Source organism: Hippichthys cyanospilos, chromosome 11 (assembly GCF_059441005.1).
Source record: "Hippichthys cyanospilos isolate Australia breed blue-spotted pipefish chromosome 11, RoL_Hcya_1.0, whole genome shotgun sequence".
NCBI lineage: Eukaryota > Metazoa > Chordata > Actinopteri > Syngnathiformes > Syngnathidae > Hippichthys > Hippichthys cyanospilos.
In genome coordinates, this window is record NC_142379.1 from 7,361,277 (window position 1) to 7,379,950 (window position 18,674).

At 39.1% G+C, this 18,674-nt stretch overlaps 1 protein-coding gene across 3 annotated transcripts in view; it reads right to left on the reverse strand.

Moving 5' to 3' along the window:
* Positions 1-1,783: 1,783 nt before the first annotated feature.
* LOC148415672 (unconventional myosin-Ic-like) overlaps positions 1,784-18,674 on the reverse strand; it is a 38,103-nt gene continuing 21,212 nt past the window's right edge. For all 3 annotated transcript variants that reach the window (XM_088427245.1, XM_088427244.1, XM_088427242.1), the window contains exons 2-32: positions 18,172-18,327; positions 17,537-17,652; positions 16,285-16,483; positions 15,851-15,931; positions 15,394-15,573; positions 13,868-13,966; positions 13,051-13,161; positions 12,238-12,309; positions 12,012-12,131; positions 11,192-11,265; positions 10,653-10,758; positions 10,455-10,535; positions 9,610-9,701; positions 9,364-9,458; positions 8,453-8,499; positions 8,298-8,378; positions 7,832-7,937; positions 6,857-6,974; positions 5,767-5,880; positions 5,588-5,664; positions 5,242-5,310; positions 5,078-5,162; positions 4,592-4,751; positions 4,081-4,164; positions 3,903-3,996; positions 3,770-3,825; positions 3,563-3,698; positions 3,422-3,492; positions 3,246-3,343; positions 2,488-2,587; positions 1,784-2,070 (exon numbers count right to left, since the gene is read on the reverse strand). In XM_088427245.1, the coding sequence (XP_088283371.1) occupies positions 2,044-2,070; positions 2,488-2,587; positions 3,246-3,343; positions 3,422-3,492; positions 3,563-3,698; positions 3,770-3,825; positions 3,903-3,996; positions 4,081-4,164; positions 4,592-4,751; positions 5,078-5,162; positions 5,242-5,310; positions 5,588-5,664; positions 5,767-5,880; positions 6,857-6,974; positions 7,832-7,937; positions 8,298-8,378; positions 8,453-8,499; positions 9,364-9,458; positions 9,610-9,701; positions 10,455-10,535; positions 10,653-10,758; positions 11,192-11,265; positions 12,012-12,131; positions 12,238-12,309; positions 13,051-13,161; positions 13,868-13,966; positions 15,394-15,573; positions 15,851-15,931; positions 16,285-16,483; positions 17,537-17,652; positions 18,172-18,300 (3,078 nt within the window). In that variant the 5' untranslated portion in view covers positions 18,301-18,327 and the 3' untranslated portion in view covers positions 1,784-2,043. The remainder of the gene's footprint in view (positions 2,071-2,487; positions 2,588-3,245; positions 3,344-3,421; positions 3,493-3,562; positions 3,699-3,769; positions 3,826-3,902; positions 3,997-4,080; positions 4,165-4,591; positions 4,752-5,077; positions 5,163-5,241; positions 5,311-5,587; positions 5,665-5,766; positions 5,881-6,856; positions 6,975-7,831; positions 7,938-8,297; positions 8,379-8,452; positions 8,500-9,363; positions 9,459-9,609; positions 9,702-10,454; positions 10,536-10,652; positions 10,759-11,191; positions 11,266-12,011; positions 12,132-12,237; positions 12,310-13,050; positions 13,162-13,867; positions 13,967-15,393; positions 15,574-15,850; positions 15,932-16,284; positions 16,484-17,536; positions 17,653-18,171; positions 18,328-18,674) is intronic.

The following is an 18,674-nucleotide window of genomic DNA, read 5'->3' on the forward strand; positions in this document are numbered from 1 at the left end:
ATCAAGAGTTGGCTTAGGCATTCCATTGTGAACAGAAAACAAACTGTACAAGTCTCTCTCCTGAAATCCAATAAAATCAAAAGCAAAAATACTCAAAATTATACAACAGATAATGGGCGAATGGTTCTTTGGCTTTTAAGTGAAGCAGCAGTCTTGACATATTGCACCCGCCTCGGAGTGAAGTCTGCAAAAATTAACATACCCTCGGGGACTATTTTGGGGACTCTCTGATGATTAGGTTCAAATCTTATCACAGGCAAGTGGGTTTTAGCTGAGTTTCCATGACACAAATCAAATGTCATTACTGCTCTATTATAGGAGCTGCCGCTATGTACAGTATATATTAGAATATATTCTCACTGTATACAGAATGTGTAAAGATTTAAAATCTACTTTAAGGGCACCAGTATAGGACCCTTCCTCAATTTGATAAACCTATTAACGTTATTTTGAAATTGGGACCTCTTAGGTAAAAGCTATTATAGGTAAGGAAAGAACAACAAGTTTATATAAAATGTCATCTTGTTTGGCATCATCACTGAAAGGTCATTTGTAAGAACAGTTTCCTTGTTTTTACAAAAGACAAGTCATTAAAAAGTTCATAAGAGTCAGGCCCCGTTTACAGTTAAGCCAAAAATTATTCACACCCAGGCGACAATTTAATTGATCAAAAGTCACTCGCAGGGCACAAAAGGGTGTGTGAGTATGTGTGTGTGTGTGAGCTGAAATCAAACAGCTGATTATATTTCAGGAAATCTTTGATCTTGATCTTTGTCGACCTAAAACATTTCATTGAATCACCTAAACTGAGAAACTATTTGAATAAATATGGACATGGAACTTTGTCAAAGTCTAAACTGTATTAAGCGCGGGCCAAATACTGATTTCCTGTGGTTTCAGAAGGTCAAAAAATTCTGGCCTTAAATGTAGATCAAGTTATAGTGGTTGCTAGTGACATGCTGGTTAGAACTCTTGAGTTAGTAATCATCTCACAGCCTACAATTCACTAAGCAACCTTCACCTGACAACTTCAACTGTAGTAATAAACCAAGTCAACGTAAAACGGGCCCAACTCAAGTGGCTTAAAAAATGATTAGGCCTTAACATTCAATTCAACTGGAATTGGCTGTCTAACACAAATATTCCGATGAGAGGCTTTCAAATGTAAGGTTTTGTCTCCGAGAGGCGCAGCGGTGTAAAATGCAGGCTCGCTTTGAGACAGGGTTAGCTGCGTGCCTGACACAATCTACAAAGACTGAAAAATTGACGCAAAAAAGGCTTTGGCAGAGACGGAAGAGGCGCCATCCGCAAGAAGAGCAACGCTGACACGTTAGAAATCTCGAAGTCGATGGGGAGGCACAAGCACGCGGCGAGTGACAGCTGTCTTGACGAGCTCCTCACCCTCCCGCTGCACTTTCCTCACCTCGCTCGCACTTGCCGAGTTCAAGTTCATGTGCTTACACTTAATGCAATTCGTCCCTCATCTTCAGCTCCCTTTGTATGGGGTTCAGTAGTACGTCCATCACTCAAACTTGAACATGTCTGTTCTTAGGGTTGTTTACCATCTCGCAACCATTTGGCCACATGCAATTAAACTCTCAACACTATTTAAAAACAAAAACACTGACAAGACAAATAAAAGCCATAAAAAGAGAAGGCAAAAATGTAAAAGCTAACATCCTGATTTCTCCACAATCACCCCCTTTCTTCTCTTTGTTTGCTTGGTCGTGTTCCCACGTCACAAATAAACTCAAAGGTTCCAGGAAAAACACACTGAAATGTCTGTTATTCCTCGGCCTTAATTATAAAATTACAACATCCATCAGTATTAATCCCCAAAATATAACATAGAAACATAAATATATCAATTAGTATTGCTGGATCGTTTTTCCTGAAATCAGAAGCTAACACCATAATAATGGTGACAAGCTGGCACCTGATTGGCTAAAGCAGAGCGGGGCTTGAGGTCAAGTGATTGGAAGATGGGCAAAGTACACAGAGTGTGTGTGCGCTTGTGTGTGTGGTATCAGGGAATCTGGATCATCATCTGGAGTTCAGTCTGGGAGCCGTCTGGAAAAAAAAAAGTAGACGAGAAGACGGTCACATGAAGCGGACAACTTTGATGTTGACTTAAGATAGTTTGATGTCAAGCTGTCAGTGAAACTGTCCATAAATTTGTCTCAAAATAAAAACATCTGCTTTCGATACAAATTTGTGGCTGTTAGTGCAACCCAGGTAAAGGTTTGTTTGTCCACCAGATGGCGCCAAAGCAACATTTTATATTCGTTTTTTTTTTTTTTTTTTTTTTTTTGCAATTTGCAAATTCCAAACTACGAATATGCAGGGTTCACTGCATAGTCTAATGTGGTATACAATATTCAGTACTGAAAACTGCCACTAAATATGCTGTACAAAGATGATTTTAAGGAATGAAATGAAACGATAGTTTGATTTTACTCTTTAAAAATAGAGCATGTGACCACTCACCACAGATAGGTGCCCATTTTTAGCCTTTGCCACCAACAGCTCTGATCCTGGTGTGAAGTCAATATAGCCTTCTTTTCCTTGGCCCACTGTAAATTTTATACTAGAGGGGAAGCACAATAATGACACGTGAACATAATGGGAATGCATGGGGCAATATTTGATTCTGACATAAGCATGAGCAAAAAATATTGCAATATTAAAATTTGTTCTAATATTTTAAAAATATTTGGTGGTTAAAAACAACATTTATTTATATTTACTTCACATGAATCCATATTATAACTTTGTACTCTTAAAAATGAAATAAGTTTGTTCGTGAGGTCATTCTGCAAACCTGTCATTCAAAACAAAGCAAATCATTTTCGCCAGCAATGATTAGGTGAGCTTGAAAAAGTGACATCATCATTGTCGGGCCTTATATTATACTGTACTATATTAGCACTAGGATTTTGTCAGAGCGTTTAGAAAATTTTCTCCCAAAAACTTGACAGTTCTTGGTTTACAGTAACTGGCCCATGATTCTGCTGGGCTCAATTGTGTTCAAATTCTTTTTTAAAGTCCTTTGAAACTAGTTTATAATCTGTTTGCATTATCAGGCAACAAAACGCTCATCATGTAAACAGACGGTCAAAAGCATCAACGTTTGATCCCCTACCCGTTTCAAATGAAATGTAAACATCAGAGTGTCACCTATTTTGTAAGAATAAACACCGCCGATGACGTAACGCGTGCTCTCACGGTCACCAGATAGTTCTTACCTGCCCTGATTGATGTTGATGCTGTTTACTTTGTCAGCACATATGGCGATCTTGGTCAAGGTCTCAATCACGTGGTCACTTTGTAGAACCACATCTCCCTGTGGAATTTAAACCCAAATATGAAGGTATTGTGTTACGCAAAACACATTTGAGTGCGGCGCTCGTGCGCACGCCACCTTCTGTTTGTTGTCGTCACTGGGCACGTGCAGAACAAACAGGCCATCGCTGAGGGAGCTGACAGAGATACCTGCGCAGGGAGTTTCAATGAACAAGGGGCTGTTGATAGAAAAGCGGTGGCCAGTTGGTTGACTTCTGACCTTTCAGCGCATCGTAGTCAATGCGTTGCTTGAGCTTGGCATCTTCAACAATAATGGCAGAGTTTGCCGTAAGGAGAAGCTGGCGCGGACGGGCCTTGTAACCCTTCCTGTCGTATTTAGTGACCGGCACCGCATACTGGGAACAAGAGCGGATTAGCGGCGGATTGTATCAACCGGCTCGACCCAATGGATTTGGACTGGGCTCACCTTCAACTTTTCGGTTCCTAGAGTCTGCAGGACCTTGGGGTTTATGTTCTCACCGTCTGAGCACAATGAGGAGTCAACCATCATATTGTTGATAGTACAGGAATGTGCTGAAGGCCTCTTTGAAGATACTTACCTAATCTAGTGCTGACAAACAATTTGGGCACACTTTGTGGGTAGTTGTCTTTCTTTTCCTTAAATATCTCACTTGCGGTCGCCTTCTGCTCCATCTAGCCGTGCAGGATTGAAAAACAAAACAGTTGGTAAACTATTGCTGTGGAGCAAAATGTGAGCGCAGGCTGAGTATGCGTCACCTGGTGTTTCCATTCAGGGCTGATCTTCTTGCAGTAGATCCACACCATGTTCTGCATGCAGAGCTTGCGCAAATGTTCGGAAGCCTAAGGACACAGACAGAAGTGTGCAAGGTTATTAACCCTCTATAGACAAAATAATCATTTTTGGACTCCTGAACATAGCCAAACACGTTAAGTATCCCTTTGAAAAAAATGGTAACTAACTGAAACTGGAACTCTAAAATGTGCCAAAATGTCACTTGTGGATATTTGTTAACATCACACAAGCTTTTGGGCTTCATTTTAAATGTATGTATTTTGGTATTAAGTTAATACTATGAATACAGCCCCACATAATATAGAAGGTCAAAAGGTTTATTAATTTTTGTGTACTTTTGTCACACTACTTAAATTAGTTACTTTGGGGTTTTTTTCCCTTGTCTGCTAAAATTGCTAAAAACCTTTAAAGACAGTCATGTCACTCAAATCGTATGTTCCATGCTTGACAACAGTGTGAGTTTACAATTCCTACCTCTTTGAGAGCTGCTGGTGGTGTCGGCCAGCTTTTGTCCAGGACGTTCTTTGGAAGGTTCCGGCGCAAATTCATGAGGAAGGAGTAGCGCACGTAATCCAGGAAATACTCATTCTCCGGACAGCGCTCCTTGTGGCGGTAAATGAAACCTTTGATGAACCTGGATGTGATTCAAAGAAATCTCAACACAGATACAAGCTTTCCCTAATCAATTTTCATCCTTGACATCAATTGAAATTTGATTCATATGTTTTCAGGTCCATCAGAAAATTTGAAACTAGCATAAGACATACAAGAGAATTCAACGCCCGCAATGTATGGCATTCTTATGTAGTTGAAGCATGCCTTTAAGATAGTGTGGGACAGTACCCAGGTGGTCATACTCCCCTCATTCAAGTCAAGTTTCCACTTTTCAATATTGTATGTTATTGCTGAATATGCCTTCAACTAACTAAACAAGCTCATTTGATTTTCTCATGTGTGTACCTGCGGATGGTGTCAGCTGCCTGCCGCCTGCGTTTGGCCCTCCTCCTGGCTAAGACACCCCTCCACCATGCCTGAATGGCAATAGCTGAGAAAACGCACACACACACACACGATAAATACATCATGTACAAAGTATATCAGGAGGAGGAAAAAATATTCCTCACCTGAAGTTCTAAGTTTTTGGTACCTGGACCTCTGGCTGTAACCCCTCCATCCTGCCTGTAACATGGTGGCTGTGGAAGGGCAGCAAGTAAGATGTCAGATTTGTGAAATTTCAACAAGGGATAAAACAGCAACACCCCACTGGTGCTACAACATCTTAAGTGATACATATTTCTAAAAACAAGTATTGCATGCGGCTGTAAATGTCCTCATGTCATCCCTCAAAACATGACCACAGAAAAGAACACAAGGGCAGAAAGCTTGGAAGAACTTCAATAATAAATTGTATAAGTGGTCATAATGACGTAGCAATGTGTAGTATCAGCAGCAATGTCACAAAGTTCTCACCAAGACTGTGCTTCCTGATCTCTAGGGCTTCCTCAGTGGCAAATAAGGTCTTTGGGAAACGGATGAAAATTTTTGATCTGTAAAGTAGCGTATTAATACATCATTTAGTTCATACTCAGAGACTTTGATACATATGTCTGACCATAACTTTTGTTTCCGCATCTGCGTGTGTTAATGACCTGCCCAACTTGTAGTCTTCAGGCTTATATCCAAGGTGCTTGACCAACACAGCGACTCCATCGGACAGTTTGCCCTTCCAGTTTGGCCAAGTCTCTGGGCACAGGGACTTGTACCTAGCATGGAATAGAATAGATTTGTACAGCTGAACCACACATTATGTAATATCAAGAATATCGCCCCATCAAATATGTACATAGCGCAACATTCCAAATTTAAGATCCTAGGCACAAAATTTTGCATCTAGATGGAGCAATATCTGGAGAAATTGAGTGTGAACGTGAAATCTGAATGAAAACTTATGAAGGCATGGGGGATGATGTGGAATTATAGTTTGCGTGATCTGAATAATTTAATGTTGGAAGGTTTAAATTGATCAAAGGTTTAAATTGATCAAAAACTGTGCAAATAAGAGTAAAAATGATCATTTTGGGGCTTTTATTTTTGACATTTTGAAAACACGTAGCAGTAAATGTGACCTGGGTTTAAATTTGGAGGGTGAGAAATTGTCAGAAAAAAGGTAAAAGAAGTTGAAAAAAAAAAAAAAAAAAAAGATTTCTTGATTTTATTTATTGAGAAATAAATTGAAATGTGTATTATTTCTTACAATAAAATAGAAACTTGAATGGGATCAAATCTTAGACTTCCCCACTGTGTGAAAAATGTTTAATTGTGGGAAAACTGTGAAAGGTATGAATAAGAAGACGTTGACAAGATGACATGTTGAATTTGAAATTGTTTGGCGCAGTATGAATAAAAAATATGATTCATAATATTTATAATACTTACAATAAAGAGCATGTAAAATGTCTAAAGCAAAAGAAGGCTGGTTGAACATTACTTGAAGCTCAGATCATTAGATTTGCTTTATAATAGACACTTGTGAATCCTTTTCATACACTAAGCAGGCTAAAAAAAAAGGATTTCCCATTAACCATAGTAATGTAAAGCCATGTAATGAAGTGAAGTGGTGATGGTGGATTTAAGATTTAATTTCAAGCTTTCCTTATCTATATTGTTGATAATAATGTATTCATTGACATTGACATATTCATTTGACAAAAAAAATATATATATATGTCCACCAATCACCTTTGCAGGAAGACCTCGTAGCGCCGTCTGTAAGCAAAGCCGGCTCGCCTCACTCGCAGATTCTCCATCAGTCCTAGATACTTGACCTGATGACGGATCAGAACATCGTCAAAGCGACCTGGCAACAAGAGGAGGAAGTAAAAGGCTTAGTAAGGTCACCATGGTCTAAGAAAAACTTAAAGCCTTTTGGTAAGAATGAACAAGCAGAAATCAGCAGGAGTGACAAAGACAAACAGTGTGAACTAACAAAAGGACAACTGTAGAGGCAAACAATGGACCAGAGCAGTATGCTCATGAATACAGGGGTATACTCCGTGACCAGTGACGTTTTGATAAACAAAGTGTTTTGCTTGGAATTAGCATAAATACTGGATTAAAATAACGTCTAGGAAGAAAATTTTAGCTTGTGAAAGCCGATAAGCTGCTTTGGTTATGTTGGTTTACAAAAGTGGTTACCTGAATCTCACATCATACTTAAGCGTTTCACTTGCTCAAATGTATTGTACTAGAGAAAGGGTCAAACAAAATGCTGCGTTCACATGTCTTCTCGCTTATGAAGTGCCTCTATTCTCCATATGAAGTACCAAAATATCGCTTGGTGATCGCTTGGTTGCAACTCTATTCTGGAGACACCTTCTGGTTTTTTAGAAAGACAAAGACTGTCTAAAGCTCTTCTGGTTGCTTCTTCAAGATGCAGAAAGACACATTTGTCATTCAATGACTAAATAAAAACAAACTCCTTTTGGACAACTTAACTGCATCACAACAAATGCTGCTGTACAATGCAAATAAATAAATTAGTTTTCCCTTGCATCTGTTGATAAGTAGAAAGAAACTAGCCAGAAAGAAGAAATATGAGATATCGATGACCACATACATTTAGTTATCAAGACATTTTAATGTCTTATACATTTCTGAACATTTTACAGTACGTCGGAAAAAAAAACAAAGAAATAACAAGATGCGGCTTCATACTTGCTTGCTTGGAGTCATTGGGCTTAATGCAGCGAACATATGATGGTTCCTTGGACATGAGGATCTCCATGAGTTTTGCCAGACTGGCCTTGAACTGGGTTGCTGCCTGGAAAGGCCGGCAAAAAAGACAGAAGACGGTTGAGAACGGCAGGTCAAATCAGATGAAAAGAAATGAGAGAGCAAAATGAAGCTGGCTAGGGGCGATGATGACGTCAAAAAAGAGAGAAGGCGGGTGGTGACGCAGCGAATGACCGTTGGCTATCGTGGAAGAGAGAGACTCTTCCCACACCAGCCAGTGACAGTACCCTGTTCATGTCAGTGTGGGTGTATGTGAAGGCCATTCCTCAGTGAATGGGTGGCAGCAGAGAATCCCCATCAGGCTTCCCACTCAACACCGAGGGAACACATTTCTGCTTGTTTTGTGGTGGGAAAGTATGTTGGGGCGCATGAGAATGAAGGAGATTACCGTGTCTGGACGTTTCTTGTCACTCAGCTCGTCTCTGTCGAAACACTGGTTCAGGATCTTGTTCTCAGACATGCACATAACCTTCAAATGGAAACGGCAATTTACCAAACACAAAACAGGGAATTAAAACATTGTTGCTGTTCTGTCAATCGCACCTCTTTCAAGTTCCTAAAGAGCAGGTCATTGTTCTTGTCCAGAAAACCTGAAGACGGGAATAATTTTAAATTCAAGTGGGATACATGTACAAATTTACAGCAAACCTATTTGAACAAAATGATTATGCATTTTTTTGGTGTCAAATAGACACAACAGACAATCATTCACTCGCATTTTGATAACGATAAACAATGTCAAGTCTTCATTTAACCTAAAATGCAGGATTGAGAATGTCGGCGGAAGCTGTGGTATCCAAACAAAACCCTTGCCAGCATAGGGCGAATATTTATAAACCCCACACAGGAAGGCCGGAGCATAGATTAAAAACCCACAAACCGAGAGCTGTGATTGGAAAGTGGTGATTTCAAATTAGTATTGCAAAGACAACCCCCCTCAAAATGTTTTTACAATAATCTAATCTATGCAGCACCACTCATCTAAAAACATTTTTTTTTGTCTCAGGAGCGGCCATTTTGCCACTTGCTATCAACTGAAAATGACAACACAATTGCTCAGGCACAACTGACAACCAATCGTGGCTTAGCTTGCAAAGGTCACATGATGAAACTCAAAGAATAGATGAGCTGCAATTGGCCGTTTCCTGAGCAACTGTGATGTAATTTTCCTTCAAAAGCAAGTGGCAAAATGTCCATCCCCTGAAATGGATACAATTGGGTGGATTTTGCAGCTTCATTCATATTCCACAAACACATGTTTGCCATGTATGCTCGTGAACGTTGCTATTCAGCTACTTGTTAAAACAACGGGCAGTTGTAGAACAATTATTGGAACGCTGAAGAGTTAGATGTGCACAGAAAGGTTTCCAGTTGTTAGGTTCACATGTTTAGGGTCACCTGAAAAGGCCACATGAAATGCGCTTTTCCAAACTTTTTGTGAGCAGTGTATGTACCATTAACATTGTAGTTGACCTCTCCGGCATAATGCAGCAGTCGAAACTCTTCACGACCCATTACCTTCCGCGTCTTTGCATCACCAAGCTTGTGACTGTGACAAAACCACATATGTACAAGAAGACAAGTTCAAATATTTTTCTTTTTAAGTATCGTCTGCAAAATGCACAAAACAGAAAGGCACAATAAGACCACACATGGAAACATCAGGGCTACTATGTTAGGAATGTAGGACTAGAACTGACGTGACAAAGTGTGGATGACCCCCCACGGTGTTCTCCAGCTTTTCTAAGAAGGTGATGTCGCTGGCATCTCCAGGTCTCAGACACTCTTCATCCTGAAGTAAGCACAGAAGAAGATTATCAGACGATTAGCATTACTGTGTTCCCTCATTTATCACTAGCGTTACATTCCAAAGTAATACTCCTATTAGTAAAATCCATGAAGTAAGTTATTTTTATTCTTTTTTTTAATATGCTTTGTGTTTTACACTTTTTTTTTCTTTTCTCTTTTTTTGTTTATTTACTTTTATCATATTATCATGTTTTGTTTTTTCATTTATCATACTGTATGAATATTTTTCATATATTAGGTTTTTTTCTTTAAGTAAGGCTGGGAAACCACTCATGTTACACTTAATAGACGTTTATCTTGCAGGCATATACATTTTCTCAAATTTTTGTGTTTAACCCCTCTCAAAGTTCAAACCTTCACAGATGGTTGGCAAAAAAAAATGCACAAAAAAATCCTGTGAAATAGCAAAAGGTGAACCATGTTATAATGCGGGAGCACCACATCATATCGGCCCCTTTGACAGAGAGTACTAAAACATGCTTGAGATTTTCTTTAATTATGTTATGAGGATTTGGCTCTTAAATGGGGCTTTTTTTAACAATGCACTTTTGAATTGCCTGTATATAAATAAGTTTCTACCAATCCATCAAGTATGAAATGGCACAATCCTCTGTGGACTGCCTGTTTTCAAAAATTTGGCTGAGTGTGAACCATTCTAAATTTTGCCACAGGTGTTGCAACAGTAGGGACAATTATATAATATGCAGTGGTAATGAACCCATTGCTAATTCCTCACCAGAATGGATATGATGCCTTTAAATTTTTCTTCCACCAGGTCACAGATGATCTTGTTGTTGAAGTATTGCACCGGTTCCCACTAGAGAAAAAAAAAAAAGATCCTTTCAGAGTAAATCTACAGACCAGCTTTGGTTGTTATAAAAATGCCTGTTACATACCATATATGACATCAGTTTGTAAGTAAAAGGGGACTGACCGTGATGCCCTCGGCTTCGTACTCCTCCTGCTCCGACTTGAGGGTAAGCTCAATGAAGAGCTGCTGTAACTTCTCATTACAGTAGTTGATGCAGAACTGCTCAAAACTGTAAGATATTAGCGGCAGAAAATTGGACTTGAAGTGTTTTATTTTTGTTCAAATGTAACTTCATCCTCATAAACCATTACTTGAAATTACTGTTGACGGATATTGCTGTCATGTAACCAAACCCGCAAAGCAGGTGAGAAGAGATGATTCAATGTGAGCTTGAGGGGATTTTTTTTTAATCAATTTCAGCCGATGGTTAAAAAAACAAACAAAAAAACTGTCGCTTGAAATGGATGGAAAACAGGTGACCTAATCTACCTGATTCTTATTGCAAAAACGTAATATTAATCTGAGTATTGAGTTTGGACTAGCGCCGGTATATACCATAATATACAAAACATATTACTGCAAAAAACATTTTTGACTTGAGATTGCCTTTGAAACAAACATGTGTAAATTGATTTAACCTATGATTACCGGTAGTTATTTACCTGTTGTGCTGGAAGACTTCAAATCCATAGATGTCCAGCAACCCAATGACAGAGTAGTGCTTATAGGAGTCATCCTGTAAATCAAAACAGCCCTCTAACATTGACAAATAGCAGCTTAAACAAAGACTAAAAATATTGGCAAAAAATGATCTCTCACTATTTTTATATGTACAATACAGTACTAGCAGACAGCAGATATTTTGGAAGCTATTCTGTTCTCAATCTTTTAGAATGTTAAAGATGCTTTACTTGTGAGTTGACATAAAGGTAGTTGCAAGTGTGCACATTTTCTCATAACAAAGGATGTGGCTGTGATCAGAATTAATCACATTTAAACTAAAGCTTAATGTGTGCCAGCACACATCTGCTACCATTTAAAGTACCTTTGATAAACCTCAAATAAATCTACATCCATAATTAGTCTTTTACTGACATGTTTAGCTGAAACCTAAGATATTGTGCTAACACTGATAATAATACTTTGAGCTGTTAGAATAAGTAGTTAGGAAAATAGACGGAAGGATCAATGTTTATAACACCCTCAAGCAGGGGGAAAAAAAAGCCCAAAGCATGTAACTATTAAAAGTTTTTAAATGATTTATCTTTTGTCTCATGTTTTTTTTTATTTGACAAAAACCTGGCATTTAAAAAAAACTGTACCCCTTTTATATCCACTACAATATATGGAATTTCCGCTGGACATTGCACTGAAATACAGTACAGGCCTTGTGCTGCCCTTGAAAATTATGTCCACAAGATGGAGTCCTGGAGTAATACTAAAAAATTAGTCAGTGGAATTTAAGCGAGAGCATGTATGCACCGTGTATGCCAGTGAAGTGTTGATCTTGTTGACCAGCCAGGTGAAAGTGCGTCCATACACTGCCTTTGACAATGCATCCCGAGCTGAGGATGCCTGTTCTAGGTTCAGAGGGCTGATCAGCTGTTGAGAAGAAAAAATGACATAAGATCATTAAACAGTGAACACGTGTTAAACACATGAACTCAATCGCACAACTGTGCTACAGTGTATATTCATCTAATCCTACCTCCTCTCCCTTGGCGATAATCTTTTTGTGTGTAAGTGCCTCTGTCAGCACGGCCCCATTTACTCCCAACAACTGGAGAGACATAACATCATTAGCAGGCACAATAGAAGATAGATGTGACATAATATCGATGGTATCTGTTGAATCTGTGATTTGGATAAAGTTCGGAACTAAAGGCTGACTGTGAAATTTGATGTGTTACTATGGTTTTGGAAAATGAACCACTGCATACAATATCCTTCACACACGTATCTATTTTGTTGGACAATATACTGGCAAATGTCTGACCATTTAGCACATTTGTGTCAAACTCATCATATGGACAACAACAGTTCCATTACATACCTGTCAAAAAAAACATAAATTAGCCATATTCTGTAAGCCTGTCAGAATCAAGGGGTGCAATACCAGCCAAACATTTGGAAAAGTCTTCAAATTAAATGCTTTTATTTATTTTCCCCTACATCGTGAATTACTACTTAAGAAACAACACCCAAATAAATCACATCCAACCGTTTGAATGCTATTCAAATCAAAATATATTTCAATGTTTTGAAAGCAGGTACATTTTGCCTGGAAGACATTTATGCATGTCTTTCTCAGTCAGCTTTATGAAGTGATGCTTTCAAAGGTGTTTTTCAAACTTTTGACTGGTTTTGAAAAGCAATACGCAAAGCCAAGAAAATATGTAATATCTTTTAGTCTTGATTTCATTCACACCATACTTTGTTGGTGAATACAGGTCGTTAAAATAAATGCTGGTGTTTATGTATTTTCCTAACGCCAATGAACTTGCTTGCTGCAGCATCTTACCCTTGCCAGATACTTGATCTGTGTGTCAGAAGTGATGCAGGCAATACCATCCTCACCACCATACTGAACATTCCCCAAGTGAAGCACGCTGGCGATTATGTTCAACAACTCCTACGCAGAAAAATACACAGTATGACGAGAATGCGGAGGAGATCAAATAAGCGGAGTGAGCAGACGGCAATCAGAAATTGTGGGGGAAATACGATATAAAAGGGAAGGCAAGAGATTAAAAATGATAAGATTATGTATCATTATGAGTCATTTTGAGGCAATACTTTTCCTCAAAGAATATGTGTGTCGAAAAAGTTCAGGAAATTACATAAAGTATATTACATTTTAAATCATGTGGATATGATTTTCATTCCTCCCAAAAAGGGGGAGTTCAATTCCCACAAGATTGGTACGTAAACAGATTTATGCCCCCGTAGCGGAAGGCATACTTTATCTTCCTTCTCTCCCTCCTTTTGAATGTTTTTGTTTTTAGCTGTGACTCTCAGGTCTGGAAGAAAGCCCATACCCATCAACCTGTCAGAACTCTCTCGCTGAGCACAAGTTCTCACGTTAGAAAAAAAAAATAGCTACGCACGGTTTCTGTGGATGTTTGAGATATGTTCAAGAGGACATTCAGTAACATAAGCATTCTCTTGTGCCTTCCATTATGAAAGCATGCACAAAGTCCTGAATAATATTGTGCATTAATTACAAGTGAAACTTTCTTCAGGACGTGATAGTTGTTGTACATATTAGTGGGGATAAAACAAATATCAAATATGTCAATTCAGGATGAACACGTGATTTGCAATGTCCTACACCTTACCTCAACCTCGTCTTCGTTAAAGCCAATCACAGTCAACGCCTTCCTCACCACTTTCCAATCACTGCGATCATTGATGGAACTCACTTTGGGACAGTTTCCCTAATGATCACACACATTCAGGCGCACACATACACACAGACACACAAACGACACGCACACCCACACAAACACACACACATGCATCCACTTGTGAAAAACCATAAAAGCAACCTAAGAGTCAGACAGGACACAAAAATGGTAAAGTAGAAAGTATTGACACACAAACCTTTGCTTAACCACAGCGAGCATCGGAAACTAGACCTGTAAAACTCGACTCGGAAACTAGACTCGGAAAGAAACTAGGAAGACAGCTTGACATAATAGCTTGAGAGTTTGACGTTCTTGATCTTGTATTATTAATAAAATTACAGCTTCAATATTGTCAGATACCAATCCTATAAGACAAAATCAAGCAAACTAAGGAGCATAGCAACTTTGTAGCAACTGATACATCAAGGCCGATATGACAAAGGTGAACACATGAAAATGACAAAAGGGGGTATGAATACATGACCATAGCAACTGATATTACAAGTTCAAAACACTTAGAGGGCAAGTCAGCCCAAGGTTTTTCTTTACACTACCTACAGGTATGGTTTTGTGTCATCTCCTAGTCTAAATATAACAATCTGATTAATATTACATTTGTGGAATATGAATCAAGCCGCAAAATCTACCTGTTTTAATCCATGTCGGCGGGTGTCTGTTTTGTCAATGATGACATTGCAGTGGCTCAGGACTAAGGTAACAACCAATCACAGCTCATCTGGTTTCTAAATTAAGTCATGTGACATTCACAAGCTAAGATTCATTGAGCTTCTTTGAGTTTCCTGAACTTTGTGCAATGATGGGGCAAAAAAAGGTTGGATTTTACTGCTTACTTCATATTTCACAAATATAGTATTAATCTGAATACAGTGTTGAGAGTAGAGTGGCTACCTAAAACTTCCCTTTAAACCTTGTAAAGTCAAAAGTATCCACAAACATTCACAAATAGGTGCAAATGTGTGACCACGTAAACATGGATGTGCACAAAAACACGTCTGAGGTGTTTTTCCACTTTCTGTTTGTGCTTGTGTGTGCAGATGTAAGGCTTCCATTAGTGCCTGAAGGCACATTGGCCCCCAGAGGAATGAGGCTGACAGAAAGCCCATTAAGCCAAACTCCCAGTAGGATTTCCTCTCTCACACACAATCTTACACATAGATCTATATACCAAAGCTATGCTATGTTAACAAAACACTTTTAAAATAACAACATAATGACTATTAACAAGTAAGAACAAAGTACTAAATAACAACAAATTCATTTGAGGGCCATCTTTAGACTTTACAGTTAGTTACAGTATGTATAGAAGTACTTGGACAAGGTGTTTTCATGATTTTGCCTCATACGTACAACAATAGCTTTAGGAAAAAAAACAAGATGTATTGGAAATGTCAACTTTAACATTCAGGAAGTTCTCCAAAAAAATTGAGTATCCTTACTTTGACCAGATACTGGTACTGCTGAGGATTTCTCTCCAAGCCAAGGCGTCTAAGCAGGTCTTCCTCACCTCCCTCAATCAGCTGATAGAAAATGTGAAAGTTCCTTTCACCATGGTTCTGGTGAACCACACGCGACTTCTCCAGCAGGTAATTAATGATGTGACCTCCCACCGGAGCACCCTGCCGACGGGACAAAGGCCAGGGACACATGGGAGAGCAAAGTGAGGAGGGACGGGAGAAGAGAGGAAGGCTGGGGTACTGAAGTGTGATTGTGACATGCAGGTCAGGGTAAATATTGTGGGACCATAAACATGGATGCAGGAGTGGAGGAGTAAAGTGATGACAACATTAAACATGGAGACTCGGCTTCATGAATGTACGTAGATGCTTCGAATTAGCCGCTGAATTAACCTCACATAGCTGCCATTGTCACTGTACTTCAGCAAGTCCTGCTCACCTTGAAGTCAAACTGGATGTCCATGTACTTGCCAAACCGACTGGAATTGTCGTTACGCAATGTCTTTGCGTTGCCAAAGGCCTGAGGGAAAGACAGAGAACGGGTAAAGGCCAAGTGGGCTTGAAAGTCAAACTACTAGGTTCGAGTCATTGCAGTGTTTGGCACCAGAAATGACAAATATAATAAAAACACACACTTGAAGAACACCTGGACGAGACGTTCCAAAATCAACAGAGCTACAATTATCTCACAAACATATCACACGCTCACATCAAACAACAAAAACAAAACATTAAAACGTAAATGTGATATCAGTCTCATTAGAAGTCATATACTTCCTGGTAGTTTTTCAGCCAAAAGTAAGTCATACACAAATGAAATACTTTACAAAGTTCACTGTCAGTCAGCTACAAAAACAAATCTTGGTGTCCTACCTCGAGCACGGGGTTGGATTGCAGAAGGCGGTCTTTGATGGTCTGCACCTGCTCGCTGGCCGGACATGTCACAGCGTAGTACTGCAAGATCTTCTTCGAAGCTTCGGTTTTCCCAGCTCCACTCTCTCCAGATATTAGGATGCATTGGTCTTTTCTTTCTGTCCTCATAGAACGGTACGAGTTATCTGCCACTGCATAGCTAGAGTGGAAGAAGAAGAGACGAGTTAAGGTCAAATCTTTGACAAACCAATTTGGACTGAGCACAAAAGATGTATGCAGTATTCCGAGGGTTGAGGGTCAGCTCGGAGGAATTCCCTATAAACGGGAGAACTTCTAGTGTTATTTGCTCATATTTTTTCCATACCTCTATGGCTGTGTCTCTCCATCCCGTTTGCCAATTTTTTCCACCTTTCTACTCAAGCGGAGCAAACATTTGCACTCAAGTGCTGAAGCTAAAAGCACCACATCAGAAAGCAAATGAGCTAGTGGGAGAATATTTGGTTGATGTCACCTCACCTCAGTCTCCATTAGGGGAAATGTTTGTTTAGTAGCTGACCTAATGGTCGCGTGAGGGTTGACTGCGAGGTCCCTCAGCATTCCTGTGGTACCTTTTCAAATAAACACTTTGCCTTGTGGCATGGCATCTAAGCATAAATTGAGAGGGCTACAGTGAGCTTACTGTTGTTTTAATAATCGCAGATTGACCACATTTAGAAGGCAGGATCACATGCTGTGTCATCGAGAAAGTTAAGTCTTCATCATAATTTACCAGGCTTAATTTAGTAAATTAGTGGAAAACAAGGTTGTGTCAATGTTTTAATTCGGCCAGGTTGCTTAGGGTTAGGACCTTCCCAAAACACATGTATTAGACATATTATATTATTATATTAGACACTTCAAATTGCCCTTTGATGTGATTGTATGTGTCACTGGTTGTTTGTTGTGTGTCCTGCGATTGGCGGGCAATCAGTTCATGGTGTACCCCACCTACAGCCCGGAGACAGCCGAGACAGACCCTAAGTGAAGATAAGCGGCTAAGAAAGTGAATGAATGAATGGTGGATGGATGGATCAGTCACAAGTGACCGGTATAGTTCTGTTCCCAGGTGCATTTGGAAAAAAAAAAAAAGCCAACCAAGAAAACCACATATTCTTGAATGTTTTTTTTTTTTTATATGGCTTATAGTAACATAATAGTAGAATAGTAAAATAATTAATAAAATAAAATAATAATAACGATAAAAACATCTTACATGTGTGGTGAGACCTCATAGAAGTTAACTCCACGGTATCGTTCCATGTGGTTCTTGGTATAGATCTCCAGGTCTTTATATGGATTAACTGACACCAGTACAGAACCAATGTAAGTCTGAAAGACAAGATATTTTACATACTGTTTAAATAAGCATCATGACACGATAGGCTCAAATCTAAAAGGAGCATTTGAATATTTTAGCTAAATAACCAGAAGAGATGTTGCAAAGACTCAGCATGGTCCAGACATTGTAGAGGAGGTTGATGCTCGTTCCCTTAATAAATAAATAAACCTAACAAGTCATTTTAGATGAAGACACTATGGTGTGGTTTTGTATTTTCATCAGCTAAACTACTCCTAAAAAAGAAAAAAAAATTATCGACTTAGCTAAATGATGAAAAGATGTTCGACACAAATGGAAGAATCCAACATTTTTTTGCTTTGCAATATGTGTTTATCTTGAAATGAAAGGTATCAGTACTTGCCAATCCCTAGCTCCGGAGTTAGCATAGTCATAAATTATGACACGTTTTGAGCATAATTACATTATCAACAGCAAAAAGATTTGGTTCTCTTTCACTCAGTTTGAATGTGTCATTAAACCTAACCACACTTTCAATGGTTTCCACTTACGTAAATGAGATTCTCTTTGAAGCGTTTGCGAAGGTTCTCAATGAAGGAAGCCTCGCTTGTGTAGTTCTCCAGCAGGACAAAGTCCTGCACGCCCACTCTGTCTCTTGCTGTCAGGGCCGACTCCATCATAGCCCGCACCCCGTCAGTACCCACCACCTAGAGGACGACACAGTCAGATTAGGCAAGGGGACAGACTGAATCCAATAATTACATATACATAGCACATCATTTGTTATAGTCTGTCTTCCCTTAGGGCTGGGCAGTAAATCAAATTAATTTGCCATTTTAAAAAACAAAGATTTCAAAATTAGATACATCATGAAATCGAGATTTTGCTAAATTAATATTGTTAAACATTTTTTTTTTTCCCTCTTGCTGTCGACTGAAATTTATATTCATCACATTTGCGGAGGTTTCAGGCAACGAACAACCAAGTATGGTTCAGCTTGCAAATGTCACATGACCAACAGGTGAGCCTTGAGCACGGGTGGCCATTTTCAGTC